The sequence below is a fragment of the Epithele typhae genome, assembly GCF_022376455.1.
Source record: "Epithele typhae strain CBS 203.58 chromosome Unknown BXZ73scaffold_6, whole genome shotgun sequence".
In the NCBI taxonomy this organism is placed as follows: Eukaryota; Fungi; Basidiomycota; class Agaricomycetes; order Polyporales; family Epitheliaceae; genus Epithele; species Epithele typhae.
The window spans coordinates 212,759-231,863 of NW_025954197.1; the positions used below are offsets into that span (position 1 = coordinate 212,759).

The window sequence follows — 19,105 nt, forward strand, 5'->3', positions numbered from 1 at the left end:
CTTCCTGAAAACGCCAGAGCCGAGGGCCTTGGTGTATTTTCTGGATGAAAGGCTGCTCTCCAACGTGCTAGCCTTGTTATCATAGACTGGGTGGTTTACTTGCGCGCTTCCACTGGCAGATTGAGTTGATGAAGCCGGGTTTTCCACTTCAGCGCTTGTCGACCTCCTAATCCCGAAGGCCCGTGCTGTGACGCGGGTCCACACGCACCCTGGGCGTGTATGCAATGCGGTCATTGGCGCTTTGGCAAGGATTCTGCAGTCGAGATGGAAGTCATGAATTCTAGGGCATAGGGCTACACTAGCGGGGACAGCGCCAAAAAGCTACACCGTTTAATCTGATATGACACGGCGAATTGATCAGCTCGAGTACGCTGCGCCTTAACTCCGCCACCGTCGCTCACCTGTACAAGGACGGGACCCTATACGTGCATCGAGGGTGGTCTTGAGCGCACCGCCGGCAACGGTGTGTCGTTCAACCGCGCGAAGTCCAGCGAGTGCCGGAGGGAACGCCGCACACGGGACCACCACTGCCGCTTGTCGCTCGCCGAGCTCCGTTTTTCACTTGGTGCCGCCGAGCCGCCTTCTTTCTCCGACGCGCCGTCGTCCTCGTCCTCATCGTCCTTGGAGAAGAACATCCTGAAACGTTCCTTGTAGACCGCCCAACGCGATGTCTCGCCGCTCTCCCAGCCGGTGATAATGGTCCAGCAGACGAGGAGGCCGATGATGACCCAGCCGGCGCCCGTGAGGAAGAGGGAGGAGTGTGTTTGGACGCTGAAGCATTCGAAGGAGAAGGCGAGGAGGAAAGTGATCATCCTGTATGCGCGTCAGTGTCGCGTGACTATCTCATAACAACACGAAGACGTACCCCCACATGAGGAGCGCGTAGGGTAGGCTGTAGATGATAGCGAGTGTCTCGAGACCAAGACCCTTGTGCTTGCGTGATCGGAGGAACCGGTGTGCTTCCTCTGCCGTGTCCTTGGACTTGACGCGGTGTTGGCGGATAAGGAGCAGCCCGAGCAGGATGCTCCCGACACTTGTGACAATTGACAGGAAACTGCTAATCCGGGCCGGAGTGACGTGATCGAGACTGCCAGTGTCGACACTGGGGATGGCCAGGAACGCGACGTTGGCGTTAAGCAACACCGTTGCCTAGTTATAAAGAAGTATAGGCTTAGCATCGGACGAGGTCATCCATGTCGACGGAGGACGACATACGTAGAGGACGAACTCCTGCCACTCGTTTTGAAGCTTGCTGATGAAACCACCCCATGGGATGATTGTGATGACTTCGTCAATGTAAATCTTCTCGAGGCTGCGCAAGTGCACGTGTGGTGCATTCCAGAAAAAGGGAGCGAAGAATCTGATGAGGAGAGTTCGCCGCTTCTTGACCCCGTGGTACACACTCTGATCGCGATTTAGACGGGCGTGGGTTTGCCCATAGAAGTTGAAGAAACGGTAGTGTGCTGTCAGACGTGAATTAGCTCGCCGTTTTCAGGGAGGAGGCTGACGACATACTCCATGTGCACATAAGCCGGCCGATGACAGCTGTTGCATAGTCGGTTCCATCCACACCTAGAAGTCTTCGTTAGTTTTATCCTTTCGAGTCTAAGGCTCTTCGCCCACTTTTAGCAATCTTCACCAAAGTAATCATACGATGAACATCGTCACCGCGGTAAGCAACTGTAGATGTCATTGACGTGGTACTGTCTACATGCGGAATGGTCAGAATAATCGATATACTTGATTACTGGGCACATACCCATGCTAGCGAAGGTCAACATGCCCGTCAATTCGGTGTAGACATCAGGAGTAATATGACGTTGATGAGGGTACATTTCAATGTGCATCCTGTGAAGCCCTTGTGAGCCATTGAAGGAAGATTGCAATTGCTATCCGTACCAGTATTTTGACTGAATCTCATGACCTACATCCTAAAGTGAGCCGGGTCAACGAATTGATCAGAGCTCACTCACGAATGTCATACGGCGCCTTGAGGGCGATAACCTCTCTGATGTCCAAGGTCTCGACGGGGTCGCATTCATGAATCCAAAACAGGGTTCTCGTGGAGTGGTCCACGAAGTAGTAGCACCAGTTGAACACCCCAGGCGCAGACTTTCTCGGTTCGAGAAAGAGCACCAACTCGTGGTTGGCAGGAAGCTCGAGGCTTTGCTCAAGTATCATCTCATCGAGCTGCCGGGCGAAGGTGTCCAGCATGGCCGCAATACCAGGCTCTCTAACATCGTTGTCTGTGAATATGCGCTAATTCTGGTCAGAATACGCCAATTACGCAGCAGGTATGCACTTACTCGGCGGTCATCATAGAAATACAGTCGTCCCTCCGGGTGGGTCACTGCTTTCCACCCTGCGGGCACGTTGTCTCTGCTAAATGCATGAGACTTGGGAGGATCTCGACAACACCGAGAAACTCACATAGGAAAATCAGTCGTAACGGGGGTCAAAACCCAGTCACCTCGAGCAGGTGAGATAGTTGCATAGCTATCATAGCGGGGTATTTCCGTAACCGGGTATAACTCCTGGCGGATAGGTGGGGTGGCGATGATAATCTCGGGTGTAGGGGCCTCGGAAACCGACATGGTACGCAGACTTGGAGTGGTCGACTTCGTTGGCGCGGATGCGGGCAGAGGCAATGGAATGGGAAGTTCGATGACAGAACGCGCGGGCGTACGCGAAGCAGCTCTGGAGCGTCTCGAGGCTGAAGTTGCTCTTGACGGCGCACGAGACGCTACACGCGTTATTCCACGAGCCGCGGCGCGAGAGTTGGGGATGGCGTCAGGCCGGGGATGAGCAACTTCGAAGTGCCTGCCTCTGCGGGCAGGAGAACCGGTAGACCTTATGCTGACTGAGATATTGGAGCCCGAACCGGTTGAGTGGGAGTAGGGACGCAGTAGTTCGCTCCGTGCGGCGGGAGGACGGCCGGGGAGAACGAGCGACTGTGGGCGACTGGGGAGGTCGCCTGGTTGGAGGAAGTGGGCATGTCCGGGGACATCGAGGTGAAGGTCGAGGGCCGAGAGCGGTCTTCTACTCTCGCAGATGGTGACGGCTTCTGGACGCGGGACGGAAAATCCTAACCTCACAACTTCCGTGCAGCGTGTGCCTACGAGGGACGAATCAAACACTGGACGGTGTGGACTGTAGGAGGACGCACCTTGCACCGGAATGTCCTCAATCCCTGCGACCTGATTCTCCCCACCACATGATCCACCACCACCACGAGGTCTACGAAGTCTGGCGACGAAGTTCCAGACGCGCAACAACTGTTTGAGGTAACGCCAAAGTTGTAGAAGTCGTTTGAGTGGAGAGGACCAGTGCTTGCAAGCTGCCAGAATGAGGGCAAGAGAACGGGGATGCACAGACGACATCACAGCCAGTGGGTCGAAGCATCGGCCCGGAGAGAGAGCGAAGGGGGAGAGAGCGCAAGAGCGGTGCGCGATGTCCGGAGGGAGGCCATGGCAGTCTTCGTTCAGGCCATGAGGCCCGCTTCCGGCGCTCCGGTGCCGCTTCTCCAACACTGACTACATATGCATCGCCCAGAGATCAGAACTGGTGTGCCGGAGCAATCCCGTGCCCCTTGCCCAATGACGATCCACTGATGGAGGCAAAGTGTATGTCTTGCTACACCTGAGGCCGTATTACTTCCTCGCGGATTCTAGCTATCGCCGTTTTTCGAAAGTCTCACAGGTCTATGCACAGCAATGTATCCCGAGTTTGACGGGGAGTTCCCAGAAACATGAACATTAGCATTCATAGGATAGGTAGCAACGTCGATACACGATATCAATGGCATCCCTGACTGCCGTCATGATCATCCACCTCGACGAACAGCACTGCGAGGAGTCCAGCTCTGAGGTTCGTCAGGCGGTGGTGGCTTCCAGGGTGAAGGAGGTTCCTTTCTTGGCGGGGCAAATGGTACGCGTTCTGCGGCAGTATCCGAGGCGTTCGAGCTGCATTCGTTTGCCCGTTCATGCATAGGGTCCGGGAGCCTGGGTGATGAAGCAGGCGCTTGAGCTTGCGTATGTTGCGCTTCTGAAATGGCGACTCGAGCCGCATGAGCCTTCTCACGGGCTTCTATCATCGCCACGTTGTTGAGAATCCGTCGTTGGCGTTCGACATCGGCTTGCAGTTCCTGCGATGCTTCAGTGGCTGCCACGGGTATCAAAAGAGCGCACGACATACCTCCAGCGAAGGTGGATGCGGTCTGGTATGGGTCATCCATGACAGCCATTGCACTGGCATAGAGTGAGGATTGAACGCGTGAAGTGGAATAGCGACGCACCTGCCAACCGTCTGTTTCCCCCGACATATTCCAGCATGTCAGCACCCTTCGCATACTTCACAACACGTTTTGTTCTACGTGGGTCTACCACGCATACCGTCGGTTACGCATATAGAAGACGGGATTATCTGATGCTCACCATCGGAGGTGCTAGCGTACTCAAAGTATCTATTCCCTACAACCAATGCCACATGAGAAGAGAACTGGGTCATAATGCTTGGGACGCACCTTCAAGATCCCTGCCGACAAAACCAGTCTGCCAACCTCGTAAGCTCTTGGGAAAATTCACCAGGGACTTGAACGTACAGGGCCCTTGACACGACGAAAGAGGCGGGCTAGGAACGACATGAGTGCTGCTAGTCCGAAGTCACTGTCCCGCACCCCGGCGAAGCAGTGGACATTAGCGCCACGACTGGCGATCTGTTATCCACCCTTTCGGAGTTTAAATGAGCTCTGACCTGGAAAACGACGTATTCAAAACGCGTAGATAGGCGCTTGAGATCGACGCGCGTCGAGACGCGAGACGCGTCATCCCGTGAGCACTGTCCTTCTCCACATCCATCCTCCTCCACTACTCCGTTCCGCGAACTCTTGTCGCTCTCGAAAACCAACCATGGCCGACGTTGAAATGAAGGCCGCTGACGGCAAGAAAGAGAAGAAGGAGGAGAAGCCAGCCGAAGAGGAGAAGAAGCCTGTGCCGCTCACGCCTGTGGCTGAAATCAAGGCTAACGTCGTGCTCATCGAGGGGGCGGTTTCGACGCTCGAACCTCGCTTCACGCACCGCGTCCTGAGGTCACTGGCCCATCTCAGAAAGAAGCTGGATGAGAAGGTTTTGAAGGATGCAACTTTGGAAGTATATACCAACGGTAAGCCTGCTCTCCAGCATCCCTGCGCCCCAACCCCATGGTCTGACCGCATCCTGCCCTCAGAATCTGCCTCCAAGACTGCTTTGCTGTCATGGCTATCACCCGGAACTACGGACCATTCCATGGACATCGACCCTGCACCTACTGCCAAACAATCCCAGCCTGAACCTGTCCCCGAGGTCGAAGTTTACTTCCGACTGCTCATCATCCACTATCTTCTCACCTCATCCGACAACTACGCAAAAGCCGCCAAGCTGGCCCACGAGACCGTGGAGAAGATGCAGGCGTTGAACCGCCGAAGCATGGACCCTATCGCGGCGAAGGTGTGGTACGCGGTGGAACGCACATATGAGCTTGGTGGGGAGTTAGCAGACGCTCGTCCGTGAGTTCCACATATGTTCTCCACTGGAGCCCACATGTTGACGCATTCACCGCGTAGTATGTTCCTTGCGGCACAACGGACAGCTGCCCTGCGTCACGATGACGAAACGGAGGCGTCCCTCATCAACAGGATCTTGCGGAGCTACTTGCAGTACAGCCTGTACGACCAAGCGGACAAGCTCGTGTCAAAGACATCGTTCCCGGCAGCTGCTGGCAACCCACAGCACGCGCGGTACCATTACTACCTCGGGCGCATCAAAGCGGTCCAGCTCAACTACACGGCAGCGCATACAAACCTTCAGCAGGCCATTCGTCGGGCCTCACCGGCCAAGACTGCGCCTGGTTTCTTCCAGGCCGTCCACAAGCTGTCCATCGTGGTGGAACTCCTCATGGGCGACATTCCAGAACGTAGTTTGTTCCGACACCCCGTTCTAGTGAAGGCTCTGGCTGGGTATTTTGAGATCGTGAAAGGTTTAGTCTGTTCCCCGCTCAACTCCATCTGTCTCGTCTTGACGTAATCCTATGAACAGCGGTCCGCAATGGATCCCTTTCGCAATTCCAAGCCACTCTCTCGCGATACGCGGCTCAGTTCGAATCAGACAAGACTTACACACTCATCGTCCGCCTGCGTCAGAACGTCATCAAGACCGGTATACGCCGACTCTCGCTGTCGTACTCGCGCATTTCGCTCAGGGACATCTGCGTCAAGCTCCACCTCGACTCGGAAGAGGACGCGGAATACATTGTGGGCAAGGCCATCCGCGACGGCGTCATCGAAGGCCGCATTGTCCACGAGAAGGGGTGGATGGAGTGCGGTGGGCAGAAGAGCGGATATGGCCCTGAGGTGTCGGACGTGTTTTCTCGCCGCATCGCCTACTGCTTGGAGTTGCACAATCAGAGTGTCAAGGTGAGTGCGTGGTTATTGCTCGCGCCCTTCCTCGCCTTCCCTCTGCCTCGCGCTGCCGATGTATTCCCGCGCTGCGTACGCTGTCTGCACCCGACCGCCGCATTCCACCTTCCATAGGATGGACACAGCGGCCTATTGGTAGCGCAGGAAACGCATCCAATCAGGCTCTGTCGTCTGTCCTCCTTCAAGCTTCCATTCCCGTTGCTGTCCATGCCGTTCAATCTGCCAGGTGACGAACCTGCAGACGCGAACGCCGAACGCGCTACTATCCCTCTACGATCCGCGAGTGGTTGGCTCGAACTCGCCACTTGACGCGTCCATGAAGGCGGCTTGTCAAATGCCCTCGCCGCTGTCCCTTCATTTCGTCCGTCTACGTCGGACGTAGTGGCTTCGGTCTTTCTCTTCAGATTTCCTTTCTCGCGGTTTGATATGTTATGTCATTTTTCCGTTGCCCCACATCTTCTGTCCATGGATCCTCTGTCAGGACAACCCCAATGAACTGACCATCATCCTACAGGCCATGCGATACCCACTCAACGCTCATCGCAAGGAGCTCGCCGCCGCGGAAGGCGCACGCGAGCGCGAGAAGGAGTTGGCGAAGGAGATCCAGGAGGGCGGCGACTTGGACGACGATGGCCCGGATCTGGGCGACGGGTTCTGAGGACCTCACTGCGGTCCAGGGTGCACTCGTGGTTGAGAGACGCCCTGGAGGTGGTGTGTACTTATATATTGTGGGCACGTGGGAAGAATAGGAGAGCCATGGCGCACCATATGGACGACAAGTTTACTCCCACTTCAACTACACACATCTATCGGGATGTTTACCTGTGGCCTAACAAAGCTTAAGACACCGCCGATTGCAAGGCGACGGCGACTATCTCGTTGTCGGAGTACATTTACATAAGTAGGGCGACGGCGCTGACTACGCCAGGGTTGCTGCGAGGCTGTCCTCTTCCTACGTGCGCATAAAAGGCGTCGGCACTCAATCCCTCATGACCGACGTACCGCGCTCCACCACAATCTGGAAACGCCGCGCCACCGCGTAAGCTGTCGGGGGAGGGCCGAGGCCGATGCGTGAGATCAGAGTCGAAGTGGACGCGAGGGCGCCGTGCACCGGTGTGCGCGGTCAGGCCCACAAGACTAGTTGGCCAGGGTGTGCTGCGTATGTGTTGATGCTGCCCATGGATGCACAACTTTGCGCCTCGAGGAACTCGGGGGTGACCGAATGGGACTCAGATCAAGGACATCCGACTACAAGGAAGTTCATCGGAGGAGGCGAATCTCGAGTTGTAAATCCGGTCGAACTCGTGGGAGACTCGAGTGGGATGCACACAACGGCATACTCACATCCGGAGGCCTCGGGTTCGGCAATTGTTGTCTTTGTGAGCACGCGGAGCGTCTGCCGTGTGCAGCGCTATTTGGTCATTCGGCGTTGACCACAACCGTCAGAACGTTCTGAGCCCAACCTCAAGGCCTTATACCCGATTCTCCCGGAAGACGTCCACCACCACCTTCCAAGTAGCACCAAGTTGTAGGGTATGGTATTCCTGTGTTGAAAACACCACATGCTATGGCCGTGCTCCCAATGGCAGCTCAGTGTGGTCTTCCGACGTCGCGTTGGTAGCCCTTTGTCCAGTCCCATAACTGGAGAAAGCGGCTCCTGGAACGCTCCGGGGTGTGATCCGTGGCTGTTCGTGCGGCGCAGTCTCATGTATAGACCATAGTTGACACTCCCGTTTCTCGCGAGAGAGATACACTTCCGGAGACCTCAGCACTGGGATAAACGGATGCGTCGTTTGCGTGACTCGCAGCATCGAGGTCAGATCGAAGAGACACGAGATCATATTGGCGGTTCGCCTGGGAGGATATCCACGACCGTATACGTTTGGGAAGAGGAAAGTTGTTATAGAGATAGATTAGTAGAGAGCAACAATTAGATGATCATGCCTCAAGGAACCTTGGACCGTTTCGGTGCAGCAGAAGGATGGCGGGTTCCTGGAGGCACGCAGACGTCCTCACAGCCGGACACAAGAAAGGAAGGTCGGGGAGCACTGGTTCAAGTGTGATATCCTGGACTAGAACAAGGGGCGATAGATGGTTTCCGAACAAATGTGCTTACTTCGTGAGCGCGAGAATGTCGACGTCGACAGATGGGTGCGAAAGTAGATTTCAGGGTCTTCACGCAGATATCATGCCTTTAGCTAGGACGCCCTGCCTTCTTCCCTCCTCCAGCTACAGCCTGTGTCGTTTTCCCCTTCCACTCGTACTTCTCATCCAGATCATCATCGCTGTCGTAGATCGTGAGTGGGCAGGCCACGTGGAAACAGAACCATAGCCGTACCTGACGGGGGACAAAAGCTCGGATGGACTTCGATCGGGAGTGGTCGAGGGGGCGGCGATCGATGAGACAGACGCAGTGGCGAGACGAGACAAGACTTCGGCTCACTCGGCATCAGGTTCGGCAGTAGCAGCAGTCGTAGTCAAAGTGGGCCGCCCTTCACTCGCAGCAGAAGCCGTGCTACGAGGTCGAGGGCGGAGGGCGCAAAGCGAAGGCAGAGAGTAAGCGAGCGGTGGACGTTCGGAGCCTAGAGCTGGATAACGAGGGACAGCCAGGTAGATACGTACAGCTCGGGCTTGCCAGCAGCCAAGTGTTCGGCTTGAGAGTGCTCTGAAGAGGAGACGGACATGGGGGAAGTCACAGGTGGAGGTGCACGAAGGGGCTATGAGGGGCTATGCTTCAAGCCTGTGCCTTCGATCGGAGACTAGTAAGCACCGGTCACGGTCACATAGTCACACCCGATGTGATCTTCGTAGCCTGTGGGCGTCCCGTCCGGATCTGGATCTATACTGCAACCGCCACCGCATACTGAGACCAATAAAGAGCGCGACGTCGAGATGCCCTGCCCAGCACTCCCTCCCGTACTCTGCACTGCTCGATGCCGTCCTCCGAGGTCAACCATTCTCATAAGCGTTCTGTACTTCTCTCGAAGATGGCTCTCCCCACACGTCTTGTCCCTTCTCCACCTTCTGAGACCACCCGCTACGAGCCGGCTCTGCAGAGGTCTGCACGTTCGCCTTAGTGTTTTGTCTTGACGCTGAAATTGTTCTATTGAACAGAGTAGTCCCGGATTTCGTCAAGATCACGCCCGGGCTGTTTTCCTTCGTGACAGAGGCGGAGTACGCATCCAACGCCACTCCGCCTGTTGATACTTGGCTGACTTTATCATAGACCTCCCTACCTTCCAGAGGGATGGACAATGCATGTTCAAGCAGAGGGCAAGCCGTATTACGCCTGCGAAACATCTCCGAGGGTGGTCACGGAGGACGATGTGGCTCACCCCGACATCCGCGGGAAAGTCCTCCGCGCCATTGACGCGGTCCGGGAGGAGATGGCTATCCAGAATGTCTCTCTTCCCGACTCGGCGGAGCTCTGCCTCCGGATCAAGCCTGACGCGCCTGAAGACGATGACTTCCGCGCTCAGGAAGTGTGCGAGTACTACTTCGCCGATCACGCCGCGCACGTCGTTTGGTGGCTGCACGAAGTCGACAGCGAAACTGTTCTGTTTGACATGGGGATCGTGTCCGAGTCCCACCTTCGTACGTCCTGCCTCGGTCTTCCCTTCGACCGGACTACGCGCTAACGCACCTGACAGGGATGGGACTTGAGAGCCAATACTGGAGCCACATCGAACAGTTCAGTGCCCACAGAATCGAGAGGCTGCACCTGGCAATCGACGAGCTCATCGCGGTCTTTGTGCACGGCGAAGCAGATCAGCGCACTTCAATGACCTCTTGCTTCCCCTACACTTCCGACCAGTGCAAGCACTTCATCCGTATCCTGGGCAACGCCAACACCTTCCCCCAGCAAACCACCGGCCTCACGGTCATCGCTCGGATGTGGTGCAACATCGGTGGGCAACGACAGGTTTCCGAACCTTCGACACATCTGACGGTAGATGCACGTAGCCACCCACAGATTCCAAACGATGTACGGACAGTGCTCTGCACGCCTCGATCGTCACCAACGCATCCTCGAAGACTCCCCGAATCCGCAACGAGGCATGCTATTTGGCGCTGCCTCCCGCCTGCTGTTCAACATTCCCGCTCAATACGCCGCGAAGTTTGATCATATGTACACAGACGGGATCATCTACGGCTACGTCTTCCGCGACTTCCTCTGCGAAACGTACGATGAGTGGGCTCAGCACCTGACCTGGGTACGTCCTATTCTTCTCCTGCGGACGGCTCGGATCCTTACCTTCGCATTTGTCTTGTATAGTCACTTGGGATGACCACGTGAGTTCCCCGCATCTCAGCATTCCAGAGCGTCCCGCTGACCACCCTTGTAGTGCCAACGTCCTCTTCACCATTAGCCCGCGCGCCTCGCCCGAGCTCGCCGCCGCATCTCTCCTCTGCTGTGCTCTCGCCATCGCGACCGCCCTCGCGCTCATGTCCCGCCACACCAACCGGCGCACCTATACTGCGGGCCAGGCTGTGCGTCCTGCTTTTGTTCCGCGTTCGTCGTCGCGACTGACCCCGCCCCGCCCTTCCCTTTCCATAGCAACCCATCTGCGCGACGAGCTCGCAAGAGGACAACGCCCGCCTCGCCATCGCGTGGGCGTTCCCTCGCGCCGCCTTCCTCTGGGCCGCTGCGCTCGCGACCCTGCAGGCGCCCTTGTTCGTCGCGCGCGCGTTCGGACTCGAGGCGCTCGCGGGGGTGCTCGTCTTCGCCTTCCTCGTGTCGCGCCCGTGGGTGCGCTGGGCCCTGGATGCTCGGGCTTGGTGGTCCAACTTCACTTCGAAGCCCGAGGCTGAGGTGGAGGAGGCGGGGGACATCAAGAGCCCGAGCGAAATGGTGTGAGACTCGGAGGCGTGCTGCGGGGCTTCGCCGGACCGGGTATGCGGTGTCGAGACTGGGAGGCACCTGCCTAGGTCCGACAGCACGCGAAACACGGGAAGGCTGGCAGTGACAGTGTCACTGGTATGTGCGGCAAAATGATTCCGGAGCCGCAAAGCCCGGACGAGTTTCTTCTGTTCTCGGGGGACTTACGGACTAGGACCAGTGATGACTGATAGATACCAGGTTACTATAAGACTCTATGTACAGTATAACCATATGTTTTGCTTTCTCCCCGTCTCGATCGCGCAGCCTAGAATACCTCGGAGACAACAGTGGGTTGTATGTACCCTACTACTGGGCCACAATGACAACTTGTTTCGTGAGTATCCACAATGAGCTCCGTGTCACGCCGTCAAAATTCGTGTGAATCACCAAGCACACAAAATTGGTTGACAGTTCCGGGCGTCAAGGAGTTTACGTTTGCAGCCCCGTGGTGTACGTCCCAGAACCTTTCGAAGTTTCGTTATACGTTGTTTGCCAGATCTGTCACGCATTACGGTCACAGCCCACTCGGTCGCTCAATTCGACACGCAGAGGCCACATTTGCGTGATTCTGTGGCATCTCTCCGACAAATGGCCAGGTTCTCTCTGGATGTGGACGAGGCTGAACGCAGCGGCAGTTGTGGCATGAATGTGTCCCAATTTCGAGCGGAGCGCCCATCTGGATAACTCGAGCGTCACATATGTCTTATGCACAGTAGGTTTGGATATCTTGATACCCATAACATCCACAATTCGTACGCGGTGTGGACGCAATAGCGGAGATACTGTATACACTGTAGCGCTCCGGATAGCCAGAAATACACATCCAGCCTGCACCTAGGCTCAGCGCTCAGCAGGCGCGGCCCCGGCCCAGATCGTCTGGATACTACTTCTAGACATCCGTTGACACGCCGAGTCCGCACCGAGTCCTGCAAGTATTCGCGGGTCCGCACCGCTGGAGATCCTCCCGGACTGGAGCGGCGAGCCTCGAATATGGGTCCAAAGTTTTACAATGCGGAGGCTGTGGCAAATTAGTCTTGAACTTACCGGAGCTTAAGGAAGCACCGGCGCTTCAGGGCGCCGGAGCTGCCCCACAGGACTCCACAGCAACAGCACGGAGGATGCTGCGTCCGTTGGGTGCCTTGGAGCATTACGGGTGAACGTTCACTGAAGTTCAGGCGTGCGCATCTGGACAGGCTTTAGCTGGAGAGAGGTGGTGCGGGGTGCATCGGGAAATACCTAGGTGAGCGCTCCGATGAGAGATGAACGGTTCGAGGATCGGTCATGAGCAACGTCAAACTTGCATGGAGCGAGCCGCACCCGCCGAGTCAGGGTGTACGAAAAGGCAGATGCTTTTCGGACATTTGCACAGTTGGGCTAGTCGCGTGTCAGCAGCGAGGCTTGGTTTGGCCGCCGCGGAGGCTGCTTGAACCATGCATCCTAGCCGCTTACTATGTAGAGCCCGAACACCGGCTGTGCCAAGGGGCGAAAATTTTCCCTTCTGGACGGCAGAAGCTGTCAGAACACTGGTTTCATGGAGTACTTACTTGCCTTCCGAGCCGTCCATGCGTGAGTGGCGTACCAGTGCAGCTTGTCGACCAATGGTGAACCGAACGGCGAATGGTGTCGGAATGAGGGCCGAATGGCGTCGGAATGGGGAACGATTGCGTTTCGTAGGGGAACGAGGGCGGCGTATGCGCTGTGCGAAGGCCGAGTCAGCGGCTTCGAGGCGAATAAAGGACTAAAGAAGGAGAGAACAAAGGGAAGAAGCAACGTCGTGGGGACGAAGCCTCTGGTATCGACTTGGAGAACAACACGACAGGGCTACTCACCAAAAGAGCGTGTCCCCCTCGGAGAAGCAGGCAAGTACAGGCATGAAAGGATATGCCGATGCGCCAGCTGAGTCCTGCTTTATGAGATCCCTTGTGGCGGAACGCTTCTGTATGTTCGGCGATAAGCTTGCAGAGCGTCGAAATCCACAAGTCTGTGCGGCTCATGGAGCCGGAAAAAGAGATTATGTGGGCATTCTCCTCTTTGTGGTCCCGTGGAGATCGAGATGTGAGGCGGACCGTATCCGCTTGCCTCCGTGAGGCGATGTTGTCGGAGGAAATTTTCACTGTGACAGTTTTTTGAGGAAAATATTTGCGTGACTCACATCGATAGTAGGAGTACAACCCTCTGGTGTGCGGCCCATTGACGTTCAGCTTCTGGAAAATAGGTGCCACTTCGAGGGGGTTTCCCCGCTGCACCGCATCAAGAACTGGCCTTTGTCCCTATTGTGGATCCAGAGATCTGAAAACAGTTATATGAGTATTTGGGTAGACGTCACACGTGCCATCATGATTCATAGTGGCCAGTGCATAGGCCTGAAGAGACGACATGGGCCCGCGATCGGAGCCATCCACGGTGAGTCTGATTCGTTCTGTTGATTGACATCGGAACACGCATATCGGCACCAGGAAGAAAGGCAGCCGAGAGTCCTCAAAAGCATTGCCTCGAGGATTCCTGATTCAGCAGGATGTGGTAGTGTGTTTACGATATCTCCGTGAGTTGTCAAAATGGAGCGCTCACCTTGAGCCTCTCGCCTCCAAGTCTTGTCATCTATCGTGTGGCATCAGCTGGGAACGAACTAGCGGCCAGGAAACAAGCGGGTTCTGGTCGTTGGTACCCGGGGTCGTTGTTGTGTTCGTGACTAGCGCAACGACGGAGTAGAACAAGAAGGCGATCGGAGCATGTGTCGCCAGCTCGGGCGTCTCCTTCCCACGCCTCTGAGATCTGAGTGACACTGCGGTTGCAGTCGAACGAATTCCGCCCACCATCTCGACTCTCTCCCTCCCTCCCTCTCCCCTCGTACCGTCAGCGACGTCTCTTGTTTCTTCCTCGCCTCGCTTTAGCTCAACCGCTTTGTTTGCACCCACAAAGTCATCCGCACACAGTCTGTATGCCATCGTCAATTCAACCAACGACACCTTTTGATCTGCAGTATCACCCGGTCAGCTATCTCCACGACACCTGTAGGAGCTGTCGGCATCCTTGTACCAAAACTCAGCGCTCAGGACGCTCTCATGAATGGGTGAGTCTTGGCATCTTGTGGCACCCAAGCCGTGACTTGTCCACCGTGCTTTGGGCGAGATATTCATCCCAAGCAAGCTACACGCCTGAGGCTGGCGTGACCAAGTTCAGCCTTTGGGATGTGTCCTTCTGAGACAAGGGCGAAAACTCACACTTTGGCCTCCAGAATGCTAACTCGTCACGGGAATCCTCTCTCCCTGCCCCACGTCGAACCTTAATGTGATCATCGGTGAACTTTCCGCACAGCGAGCATCCTTGGAACTCACATACCAATCGAAGATAAGAAACTACTCGGTCGTCGTCCATATGGTGGTATGATCAAGGGTTGCTGCCAACACCGAAGGTGGTCGGATGTCCTGGTATGTCCACGTTGCTCCCGAGTATTTCGCATACAGCCAGATCGGCGCCGTCCAGCATGCTCCTCGTCAGTAGTTGCATGGTGGTACGGGTACGGTATGGACCTTGGGCCCTTGATGATACGGCGGTGTAGATTCAAGGGCCTCTCGCTATGCAACAGCACAGTGCCTCGCTGAAATGGGTCACCTGCGACCTGGCTAACCACTGCATTGGATGCGGGGGTTAGCTAGGTTACGCCGCGCTGCACAGGGTGCGAAGCAGACTAGTCGCGTCTTCTCTGCACACCCGCACGGTCCAGAACGGCTCCATCTGGAGTGCTCTTGCATGCCTGTGGGGTTGAGAGGCGCAATCGGATGCAATCGGCATCGCTTGCGCCCGCATTGAAACGCCGGCGAGACGTGGGTGACAATGTGACCTAGCTCTGCTTGATATTCTGGAAACCGCCGAAGCCGCTTGTCGTCGCGCGGTGCGGCGGGACCCAGGGACGTTCTCGGCACCGCCGCCGAACAGAACGGTACTGCACTGGCATCGCAGGGCCTGCCGCCTCAAGAGAGGAGGCGACAGTAGTAGAATAAACTCTCGGCTGTCGGACCGTCAACACGCCGTTGCCACGCTTACTAGGCAGGTTTTGTGCGCATGGGACTTGTCGGCTTATCGTCTAGACTTTGGTCGTGAGATAGGCGTCCATGCCCAGTAGCAACGTGCGTTTGAATCATGTTTTTGGTCCACCATGCTCCCGCTCGGCTCCAGAGGCACCCCAGACCGACGGGGTACTTTATGTAACAATTACCGAATACCATCCTGTGCTTTCTGGATATAGTTTGCACAACGTTGTGGGCCTGCGCCCATAGTTGTAAACAATGCCTTTTTGACATGATGTCCTCTATGACCGCAACGTCTCGGCTTCGCACGGGTCGAAGCACCTCACTATCGTATCCCATGTCTGCGGTCAATTACATATCTGATTAAACGTGAGCAATAACGCTTGAACTAGACACCTCGTAGCCAGTGCTTCATCTTGTCAACTCTGACACGAAGAACGCTCATGTAATTGAAAAGCAAGAATGTACAATATAAGAAGCACGCGCTACTCAGCACGTCAAGCGTCCTCTCGGTATCCTCGAGGTGGCCATACTACGCCGACGGCGACTACGGACCACCGTCCCCATACCATTCCACGTCGGTAAACCACTTCGCCCTCTCTGGTTCCGGCCGCGACTCTCGTTCCGAGTCATCTTCCCCGCGCGCGTCCCAACCCTGCGCCCGACTGGACCCATCGCCCTCCACAGCATTCGCAACCTCGGATTCCGGAACCGCTCCATAGGCTGCGCCGGGCATGCGCGAGTCCCGGTGCACCGGCTCGCGCGGACCGAGCGGAGGTCCCAGTCTCCCGCGCGCGATCGCGAGCTGCAGCGAGTTGAGCGGGCCCCCGGCCGCCTGCGCGGCGAGCCCCGCGCCGCCAACGGGGGGCGACGACGGACCCAAGAGCGTCGCGCCCGCGTCGTCCGAGAGCATAGGCGGGCTCCCTGCGGGCGCGGGCGCGAGCGAGGCGCCCAGTCCCGTGTTAATCCCGATTCCGATCCCCATGCCACAGCCCGTCCGTGCGGGCGCAGGCAGACGTGTCCTCGCCGCCGCCGCCGCCGCCCCTTCGCTCTGGTACAGCACCCACGCGTGCCACATCTCCGGGGATGCGGGCGTGCGCACTTGAGGCGACGGGCGCTCGACGGGTGGGGAGCGGTGCGCGTTCTCGGCATTCGCGCGGGGCGCAGGGCGCGAGGCGTGGAAGCGGCCTGTGGGGGAGGGCCCGGGGAGGGGAGGGGAGGGAGAGGCGTTGGGGGCTGACCCGGCCCCGGGAACTGCGGCGCGGTGCGCGGCGCGGGGGACGCGCACGCTCGCGAAGGGCGTGAGGCGTGCGGTGTGGTGCACACTGCCGTGCGTCGCGCGGGTGGAGGACGGGCTCGCGCGCTCGTCCAGGCCGACGTCAGGGGAGAAGCCGGGGACCGAGATCATGGTGGAGAGCGAGCAATGCGGGGAGGAGATCGAGGACGTGACGAGGGTACGCGAGAGGGTGCTCGAGCGCGCAGTGACTGTGCAGCAGGGGCAGCCGCACGGGACGCTCGGGTCCGCACCGCGCACGCACGTTGTGCTCCGCGCGCGCGGGCGGAGGTGAGTTCCAACGGTGAGGGGCTGTGGGGACGTGACAATGGGCGAGTCGGCGGAGGAGGCGAAGGTGGATGGGTGGAAGGAGTGCCAGGAGTAGTCACGGGAGGGAGCGAAGCTGATCGCCGTATTACTACAATCCGCCGCGAGCTGGTTGATCCCGTGGTCTAGCGCGCGTGTCTTGCGGCGCGTGTGCCAGCGGCAGAGGAGGACGAACGTGGCGAGGAGCGACACGCCGACGAGGATCGCGCAGGCAGATGCGGCGTAGAGGAGGACGGAGGGGCCGTGAGGCATCTTGAATGGCGGAAGAGCGACAGAACTTGATAGAGAAGGCGGATGGCTGGCGCAAAGCAGCAAGCAGGGCTACTCCAATGCTCGAGAAGACCGGCGGCTGACTGGCGGGGCAGAGGCTTGCAGAGTTTTGGAAAAGACTGGCTCCGCCTGCGCTATCGGCACAGATGGTGTTATCCGTGCCCTACTATAATCAGCTGACTGGACACTGTGGACCTCATTATACGGTAAGACTCACCTCAAGGCTGATTCAATCTATATTGAGTGCAAAGATTACTCTAGACATAGGTCGGTGGAATACAACGACAAAAAATGAAACAACCTCCTTCAAAGTTGATGTGGACACATCTGGGCGATTATCGACAATACGAAGGACCAATTTCTTGAGACTTGCGAAGCGCTCGACCGCTTGCGCGAGGTCAGTCCAACAGGGCATGTCGAACGAAAGTCGGTCACCATCAGACACGGCTTGAAAGTAGAATTCGAGTTCCTCCAGGTTGAAGGCGACACTGGGAAGCACGTCGTTGGCGAGCATCCCGAGAATGAAACGATTGATTGATAAATCCACTTGATCAGCATGCACAGCGATGTTGGACTTGCAGCGGAAGCGGTGCAGGCTGGGCAGAGCCTGTACAGCGCTTTGAACGTCGGAGGGATTGTGGTGCTCTGTCAACAACCGCGTCAGGGTGCTTGGTAAAGACACGGGAATATCCACTTACGGAAGCAAGTGATCCCGAAGTCGATGATGCTGGGGCCGACATTCACAAGCATCCATTGGAGTGACTGCATGTAGAGGTTTCCATCGTCTTGGAACGTCAAGGAGCGCGTTGTCGCGGACGTTAGAAGTCGAGCAAGAGAGTAGCATAGTAGCGGTACTGGGTACGCTATGAATCAGCTGGATGCTCAAGGCCCGGATGTCGTATGAGGGTATAGTGCGCTCGAGAGGCCCTTCTGGCACCAGTTGGTCGTCGAGGTCCGAGTCATTCGGGTACAACTTCATTGTTGGGGTCCAACGTACATCCGCACGGTCGACACGGAAGACGGCGAGCAAAGACAGCAAAGGGATCATCCCCACCGCGCAATCCAGGATGAGGAAGTCCTCAAGATGCCATCGAACTGGCGAAGGTGGTCTTGGCATCCGATCACCCTGTCGTGGAGGTTCAACGGAGAGCCTCTGTAGACGCAGATATCGAAGACTTGGGAGGCACCCGATAATGTAGAGAAGACGATCGGTCGTGATGAAGCATTGGCTACCGGTGTTCGGCCAGACACTTGGACCAAGAGTAAGCCTTTGAACATGAGGAGAGATATGGATATTGATCTCGAAGAAAGTCTTGAGAGACTTGAAGTTACTTATCCTTGTGAGAGCGTGCATCGATTGCGGAGAAGAGACGGAGACCGACGACCTGCCTCCAGCGACGGCATAGCAGAGAACAGGTTGCGAGAGCGACTGTCGAGTCGTTGAGGTAGTCGGCAATGCAAATCAAAAGCTCTGTCGGAAGGTGTTCCATGAGAGCTTGAAACGATGTCCGTAAGCACGCTGCAGCCGCACTGCCGGCGGTGCGCCGGCCAGCCTTACTCGGAGCATAAAACTTTAATCGGCGATAACGGCTTTCCCAATCGGAGTGTGAACCTCATTGCTGGACTTGAATCCGAACGTGTATGTGACATTGTAACATCCTTGCCATAGACTATCGCCGCAACTGACAAGAATGCCGACGAAGAAAGTACAGGACCTATTCAATGGCATCCCCGCCCTCAGGTAGCCCATCGTCTTATGTCGATTATGGCCATACGTACTACACGCCCGCATCTAATCCGTTCGAGGCACGGGCATCTCACTGCATTCCGACAAGAGATACTAGTAGAGCTCAAACAAACAGAAGTCGTGAAAT

General features: G+C 56.8%; 5 protein-coding genes across 5 annotated transcripts; 2 read left to right on the forward strand and 3 right to left on the reverse strand.

The window, feature by feature from the left end:
• Window positions 1-419: 419 nt before the first annotated feature.
• On the reverse strand, window positions 420-3,380 carry BXZ73DRAFT_41460 (uncharacterized protein; the record flags this gene model as incomplete). Its single annotated transcript, XM_048018775.1, has 10 exons — window positions 420-813; window positions 866-1,149; window positions 1,216-1,463; window positions 1,516-1,572; window positions 1,624-1,707; window positions 1,760-1,848; window positions 1,900-1,924; window positions 1,974-2,259; window positions 2,307-2,379; window positions 2,431-3,380. 10 exons carry the CDS (start codon window positions 3,378-3,380, stop codon window positions 420-422), a joined length of 2,490 nt encoding a protein of 829 aa, XP_047881116.1.
• A 443-nt stretch (window positions 3,381-3,823) lies between these two features.
• Window positions 3,824-4,642, reverse strand: BXZ73DRAFT_88131 (uncharacterized protein; the record flags this gene model as incomplete). Its single annotated transcript, XM_048024846.1, has 6 exons — window positions 3,824-4,144; window positions 4,195-4,247; window positions 4,295-4,378; window positions 4,434-4,469; window positions 4,523-4,550; window positions 4,601-4,642. 6 exons carry the CDS (start codon window positions 4,640-4,642, stop codon window positions 3,824-3,826), a joined length of 564 nt encoding a protein of 187 aa, XP_047881117.1.
• Window positions 4,643-4,907: 265 nt separating this feature from the next.
• On the forward strand, window positions 4,908-7,109 carry BXZ73DRAFT_98024 (diphenol oxidase-A2; the record flags this gene model as incomplete). Its single annotated transcript, XM_048027561.1, has 5 exons — window positions 4,908-5,160; window positions 5,224-5,542; window positions 5,600-6,012; window positions 6,072-6,448; window positions 6,966-7,109. 5 exons carry the CDS (start codon window positions 4,908-4,910, stop codon window positions 7,107-7,109), a joined length of 1,506 nt encoding a protein of 501 aa, XP_047881118.1.
• A 2,329-nt stretch (window positions 7,110-9,438) lies between these two features.
• Window positions 9,439-11,899, forward strand: BXZ73DRAFT_98025 (uncharacterized protein; the record flags this gene model as incomplete). The annotated part of the gene is made up of 9 exons (XM_048027562.1): window positions 9,439-9,509; window positions 9,566-9,625; window positions 9,678-10,045; window positions 10,102-10,359; window positions 10,415-10,634; window positions 10,798-10,942; window positions 11,010-11,303; window positions 11,381-11,429; window positions 11,883-11,899. The coding sequence occupies 9 exons, from the start codon at window positions 9,439-9,441 to the stop codon at window positions 11,897-11,899; spliced, it is 1,482 nt and encodes a 493-aa protein (XP_047881119.1).
• A 4,009-nt stretch (window positions 11,900-15,908) lies between these two features.
• On the reverse strand, window positions 15,909-17,999 carry BXZ73DRAFT_98026 (uncharacterized protein; the record flags this gene model as incomplete). The annotated part of the gene is made up of 3 exons (XM_048027563.1): window positions 15,909-17,213; window positions 17,575-17,876; window positions 17,930-17,999. 3 exons carry the CDS (start codon window positions 17,997-17,999, stop codon window positions 15,909-15,911), a joined length of 1,677 nt encoding a protein of 558 aa, XP_047881120.1.
• Between the last annotated feature and the right edge of the window lie 1,106 nt (window positions 18,000-19,105).